This window comes from Anarhichas minor, unplaced genomic scaffold, assembly GCF_050575085.1.
Source record: "Anarhichas minor isolate MPS153535 unplaced genomic scaffold, ASM5057508v1 ptg000017l, whole genome shotgun sequence".
In the NCBI taxonomy this organism is placed as follows: Eukaryota; Metazoa; Chordata; class Actinopteri; order Perciformes; family Anarhichadidae; genus Anarhichas; species Anarhichas minor.
Window position 1 is genome coordinate 17,031,062 of NW_027466463.1, and position 7,103 is coordinate 17,038,164.

At 38.5% G+C, this 7,103-nt stretch overlaps 1 protein-coding gene across 1 annotated transcript; it reads left to right on the forward strand.

Annotated features, from left to right (window-relative positions):
* The first annotated feature begins 1,264 nt into the window (after positions 1-1,264).
* LOC142952028 (5-hydroxytryptamine receptor 3A-like) lies at positions 1,265-6,647 on the forward strand. The gene is made up of 10 exons (XM_076094009.1): positions 1,265-1,304; positions 2,037-2,197; positions 2,294-2,338; positions 2,487-2,596; positions 3,373-3,542; positions 3,632-3,792; positions 4,381-4,591; positions 4,696-4,854; positions 5,207-5,292; positions 6,429-6,647. Exons 1-10 carry the CDS (start codon positions 1,265-1,267, stop codon positions 6,645-6,647), a joined length of 1,362 nt encoding a protein of 453 aa, XP_075950124.1.
* Positions 6,648-7,103: the final 456 nt, after the last annotated feature.

The window sequence follows — 7,103 nt, forward strand, 5'->3', positions numbered from 1 at the left end:
ATCAATTTACTGTGTTTAAAAGTCAACCCGCAGAGAATTAGCACTGACTCTGTATTTCCCTTCAGCTTTATGAAGTATTTTAACATCTTTTAGGTCATTGTTTTTGTTTACAGCGCTCTTATCAGCATGGTTGTGGGCTGCAGCAGGACGTTTTCAGCTAAAAAAAGCTCCCGAAACAACTGTGCTGCTCAGCACCAACTGGCAGACAAACAAGTTTAGCAACTAGCAGCCGGTGAACATAGTGGAGCACTTAGCAGCCCTAAAGAGATATTTCCCTCAGAAGTTGGTGCAGACCAAAACCAGAGCTCAAAGAGAGTGAATATTGGACTTAAGTTCATCAGGTGGGCAGAGAAACAACTTCAAATGAATGCTAATGTTGCTTTGTGTCTGTCCGATATGTACATACACAATTATTTGCTTAAACATAACTTTAGAAGGTGATAATATATTAGTGTTGTGTTTACATTGTGTACCGCTGCCTCCAAGTAGCCAACAATCCATTAGTACAGCTTTGAACTTCAAAATTCCCATCAAACAATATCTTAGAAACTTTTTTAGTTTTACCACTTAGTTTTTACCACGGCGTTTATAAGAGAATGAAAATAATCATTAGTTGTTCATAAACTCCGGTGTGACAACAGAAGTCCATTAAAATACAAAACCATTATAAAAATAATTTTCTCAGAATTAAAACTGCACCAGCAAAGTCACTTACCGTCCAAAGAGAGACTTTATGCATAAATGATTCATCTGATTGCATGCTCTGCTGCCCTGTTCATAATGTCATTACCACGTTGTTTTGGTGATCAAGTTCCGCTTTAATTGAATTCTACTTTCTCATACGATGGGCTGTGTAAACGTCTGTTTTGTGACTGTGCAGATTTACACCCACTCTCCTTCAGTGCCCAGTGTCAAATAAGCTGTGAGCAAACTGTAAATTCACATTATGTCTCCTTTCAGAAGGATGAATCCTCTCCTCCTGCCTTTTCCCTTAGTTTCTTTCTTTTGTTACCTTCAATCTCGCCTGCCTAGAGAGAGAGAGAGAGAAACCAAGGCCTGTTAACCAATTACAATGTCAGTTCCTGCTGTCCACTGTAGGAGGGGTTTCTCATTTCAGGCAGAGGTCATTCATTCAGCCGAGCCCTCGTCAGCTCAAATCAAAGCTTCACAGATTCGGTCTGGTCTTACAGCAGCGACACACACACGACACAAAGCTGCTCTAACACACACATACACACACACCTAAACACACACGGCTGCAGATATGATGCGCCTGGCTTTTCTCCTCCTGATCATCTTCACAGGTAAGACTTTGTGCTGTATGAGCATGTTTGAGGTATGTTTGAACCTTGGAAATCATTTTTGGTGTAGTTTACTTGAGGTGTAATAGTATTTTCCATCATTCCAGCACTGTTTGTATCTGTTTTATAAACGGTTTGAGAATGTGGAGCGTGTGCATGTTGTTGCACATTATTTGAACCAAAAATGGTCAGATTTTCATCACAGTCAAAGCCATGACTTCATTGACAGGAGGAAAAAAAAATGAAATCCAGAAGCCTTCCTCTTATCAAAGCATCTACAATCTGAACAATGTACAGAGAAGATTAGTCTAATGCTCTGTGTTAACAAGCTTAGAATAAACAGAAAGGATGTTTTTTATTATGCAAAAGAAAGAAATCAAGCAAATGAATGTCAGGGCTTTAGAATCGAGTGGGTTTTTCCTCATACGCTCAACATTTGAGTAAAAAATAAATCAACAAGTTAAAAATCAACAACACAAACTACATAACACCTCCAGTCGTTTACACAAAAGACCATTTAACATCAGTTACAGTTATGTAGCATGTGTTATATAATCAAAAGATGAGCATACAGTCATTGCAAACATTAAATAATACAAATCTAATAGTAGTAATGAAATTAAATGACATATATACTTAAAAAATAAGCAAAACTAAACTGAAGCAAAGGAAGAAACATATTTTTCTATTGACGTTTTAAGATAAAACTTATTTCTAATAACTGTTTAAATGTAGATGGATCGTCCTCTGACAAAGTGTGTAGTTACCAGGATGTAGTGGACTACCTGAACCTGACCGCAGACAACAGTGTGTTTAAAATGACCCGACCTGTTCTGGACTACAAACACCCCACCGTGGTGCAGCTGGACATCATCCTCTATGCCATCCTGGCTGTGGTAGGTGCTGCATTACTGTGTTGATGTATCATTCACCTGCTAAATGTTGCCATACAGTTGATCTGTTCTGACGTGTGTATGTGTGCTTATTCCCAGATTGAGAAAACCCAAACTTTTATTCCTTTTGTCTGGGTAATAATGGTGAGTTTTGTAAAATGACTCTTCTTTTTTACCCGTGACTCTCAGCTAACACTCTCTTTGGTCACCTGTTGCTCTGTATTTTATTTCTAATTTGTTTGCAACTCACTGTCTCTTATTTTTCTGGTAATTTACCTTTCATTTACTGCAGGAGTGGAGCAATGAACGCATCTCATGGGACCCTGATCAGTTTTGCGGAATCACTCAGGTTTCAGTTCCTAAGGAAATGCTCTGGAAACCAGACCTCTTTATCTATGAGATGTGAGCCTGCAGCACATACACAGATACACAGTAGTTTATTCAAAGATACGCGCAAAAGAAAGCCCACAAAAACTTATTTTAAAGTTAGTTAGATGAGAAGATACCACTCTCATACTGTATTTGAGAGCTGGTTAGCTTAGCTTAGCTTAGCCTAGCACAAAGACAAGAAACAGAGGGAAACAGCAAACAAAATCCACCAACCAGCTCCTCTAAAGCTCACTAATTAACATTTTATATATTGTGTAATTCAAATTAAAACTGTTACCCCCCACTGTGGTCTTTATGCTAAGCTAAGCTCAAACGCTGCTGGCTAGCTTCATCATACAGAACATGGAATCAATCTTCTCATCTAACTCTCGGCAAGAAATCAAATTAGCACATTTCTCAAAATGTTTGTCGAAGTAATCCTTTAAAGGTGAGATAGAAACTGCCAGGGGTCATCAAAAATAAAAGAAATGAAAGAGAACTTAAAGGGAATTGGATTTGATGGACAGCTAAACAGATGTGTAACAGGTAATGGGAGCACAGAGGACAAAAGGAAAGCAAAGGTTTGGTGGAGAATGAGAGGTATTTAGTTGAATCTAATGAACACACAGCAGCTTTTATACTTTTGTGAAGAGCAACAGTTAGCAAACACATTATCATCAGGTGGTGACAGGAGGAGCTCCCTCTTCTATTCCTTCAGTTAATCATTAACGTGAAATACCTTGTGGTTTGAATTTTTTACAAACATAGCATGACAAAATGTTGTGTGTGTGTGTGTGTTTGTGTCTCAGGATACAGAAGGATGACTCCCCTCAGAATCCGTACATGTACGTGACCTATGACGGGACGGTCACTTCTGAAGAGCAAATGAAGGTGGTCAGCACTTGTAAAATGGACGTCCACAAGTTCCCCTTCGACACACAGAGATGCAGCATCTCCGTTGGATCTGCAATACACTGTAGTGAGTGTACGTCTGTGTGGTACATCTGGGCTGAATCATTGTTGTTACCACCACCTCCTTTCACGCAAACTTTCTCCCTCTCTCCTCAGTTGAAGAGATTCGTCTCCTTCCTTCCTCCAACTCGTCTCGAGCCACCAAGTTTTCGCGAGACGTGATGAAGACTCAGGGAGAGTGGGACTTCCTCCATCTGACCGTTACTCGCTACAATTTCACCTTAGACGATAGAGTGTGGGAAACTCTTGCATACAATGTACGTATATGTATATATATATATATACTGTATATATATACATACATACAGTGCAAGAAATATAACTGCTACTGTGTAAAGGAAATACTGCTGTTAAAAAGCACCTTATTTGTTTAAAGTGTTTGCAAACCAAATGGTATTGCACTTTTGTTCATATAGCAGTACTTTTAAAATAAGTGCGCAATACATTACTTTTGAATTCATTATTGAATTTTGCGCATAACAATGCGATTAATCGCAGAAAATCATGCGATTAATCGCGATTAAAAATTGTAATCGTTGCCCAGCACTAATATATATATATACATGTATGTATAAGGAAACAGGTGAACTCAATGATAAGACAAGGAGGTTAAACCTGCCCACTGCTGCAGGAGGATCAGCGCCTTGGAGAGCTCCACAAAGCGTTTTATGAATTACTAATTTGTGCATACATATGAAGTAATTCAAGAGAGAATTAATTATTCATACACACAAGTAAAGAATCATTTTTTGTAAATGTACTCCTGACGCCTCGAACCCCAGAATGTCATAATTGCTGTCGTCATTTGGTCGATCTTGTCTGACCTTTGAACCTATTTTCCTTAGTTCACCATGAAGAGGAGGCCCCTCCTCCACGTCACCAACTTCATGCTGCCCATCCTGTTCTTCCTGATTCTGGACCTCGCCTCCTTCTTCATCGCTGACCATCGAGGAGAGAAGCTGGGCTTCAAAGTCACCGTGCTGCTGGCCATCTCCGTCCTGCTGCTCATCTTGAATGACATCCTGCCGTCCATGTCCAACAAGACTCCCCTCATAGGTACCGACTCACGCTTTAAGGGCACACTGCTCACTAAATTATGATTCATACAGTCAAGAGCTCACCAAAACAAAAAGTAGTCATTGTCTGTTTCCTCCTCTCAGCGACCTACTGCATCGTGATCTTTGCTCTGATGCTGCTCAGCCTGCTGGAGACCATCTTGGTGACATATCTTATGGAGAAAGACTCCGCATCCCAGGAGAAGCTCAGACTGAGGGACGACAGGGACGACAAACAGGAGACAGTCAAAATCGAGAACACAGGTGAGAAACAGATCTTATGGGAAGCTCCTTGAACGGAAATGTCTGGAGGAATTTTCTGGCTACTGGTTTCTAGTCTAAATTTATAATCTTGAGGTAATCTAGACCTTGAAAACTAATTTTGTCATTCAGCTATTTCCTGTGTATCAATCCAAATCTGATGACATTTGTTGGTTTGTTTGCTACTCTTATTAACTTGTAACTGGGGATGTTTTCTCTTTTATATTTGGTCACAGGAATGTAATAAAATAGAAAAACACAAACTATGTTTTCCAGTGCTTTTTATATGCAGCATAATTGTGAATCATATTTCCTGTGCAGCCATTCTCTTGACAAACCTGCTGTGTGTTTTCAGAGGAGAAAAGACAAACCTGCTGTTCGTGCATCTGCAAAGCGTCGGATGATGAGAAACAGGATGAATTGCTGCCGGTGGCTCAAGAGGTACAGACATTATAGGTTCAAATAAGACATCATTATTACAAGACAGGTGGACGAAACTGTGTAGTTTGTCGTTCATGTAATCATGCTGGATCTTTATGTCGTTACACATAACAAATGTATTGTTTTATCGGGTGTGTTTCAATTCGATTTTAAACTTCCTAATGTGTTCAAAGCTAGGAGCAGCCACTTTTCCCACGATTTCTTTTGCTTCGACTGAAATTTTATGCTGTGTTGCTTTAAAAATGCCCTTCTTGCTTCGATTTAGTTTTACTAAAATAGAAAATTGATGGTAGAATATATACGTATATATATATATATATATATATATATATATATATATAATTAAACTATGATCACACACCTGCTTTCATGCACATTTTCAATTTACAAAAACTTTTTTACCCTTTTTTTTACCCTGAGGTGGAAAAAAGAAAATGCACTTGTGTTGCAATGGAAACAGACTAAATAGATCCCGATGTACATGAAGAATGTGACTTAAGTCCACTGAAGAGACGAAAACCAGACTGTGTGGCGTGATGAGGAGACTGTAATGTTCTTCAAATTGCTTCATAAAACAAATATAAATGTTTTACATAATGGTTTTCCCTCGTTGGCGGCTTGACTGGCGCCCTGTTAATTATGTAATCTTGTTGTGTCCTCCTCTTATGCAATGGTTTAATGGCACCCAACTGCTCCATCAACTGCTTAACTCAATGAAACAACTCCTAATATTCCTTATGTTCGCATAACAGTAGTTGATCGAGAAGTGCATTCATTCCCATTTTCTGGAAATCCTGTAAAAAGAATTGAGCTACTGGGGTATATATATATATACTGTATATATATACACTGTATATATATATAGGGTTTGTAGATCAGTAGGAAATTACACTTTATCTTCATCACTTAAGGGCAAAATATTACGCTTCAGTCAACATTGTTGTGATAACATGGCAAATATCAATATATTTACATCCTCTTAACAACCTAAGAGGCCTGATTCAACACATTAAAGTATTAATGACTTGGCCTGTAAAGATAACATACACAAGGTGATTTGGTCCACCTGGCTTGTAATACATGAATGCATGAATAATCCCAGTCTAACATGACTCTGTGACTCCTGGTGTGTGCAGGTTAACAACAGCATTCAGTCACTAGAATCTAATGCATTACTGCTGATCCTGGAGGAGCTGAAGGAGCTGCAGAATACTTTGAATCTGCTCCTCGGCTGCAGACAGGAAGGAGGGAAGTCCGGCCACTGGGCCGCAAGAATCAACAGAGCTTTCTTCATTTTCTACGTCACCACCGTGTCACTCTTTCTGTCCCTCATCTTCACCGCATGGAACACTTAGAAACGTAAAATAATACCCTTGTAATATTTCGTTTTTTGTATCACACCTTTATGTTAACATGTGATGTAAAAAATTCACTGTAGAATCTAGAAGTTGTGCCAAGTTCTGTATTTACAGTATCTCGTTGTGAATCTATTTAGTTTAGTTTAAATTAGATAACTTTTCTTTAGTTGAAAGTGTTTTTACTACTTTATCCTGTAGACGTGTGGTGCCGACATTTATACCATTGATGAAGAAAACGTCACTGCAGAGGCCAGTTTAGTGCATTGCCTTTGAATATGAACGTATAAAATGTGTAGTGAATAATCCACGTTCACACTCTGAGAGACTATGAACAACTAAAAATGTTTGAATTTTGAAAAAAGAGGAAAAGAAAAACAATGACCACTTTAAACATATTGGAATCTTTTTGTTGGCTAAAATAAATAACAATAACCTTGATGTGTTTTTTAATTA

Bases quoted from the DNA above. Each gene is read 5' to 3' on its own strand.
- LOC142952028 (XM_076094009.1), top strand. From the start codon at position 1,265: ATGATGCGCCTGGCTTTTCTCCTCCTGATCATCTTCACAG. The intron at 2,198-2,293 runs GTAGGTGCTGCA...GCTTATTCCCAG, and splicing joins TCTATGCCATCCTGGCTGTG to ATTGAGAAAACCCAAACTTT. The intron at 2,597-3,372 runs GTGAGCCTGCAG...TTTGTGTCTCAG, and splicing joins GACCTCTTTATCTATGAGAT to GATACAGAAGGATGACTCCC.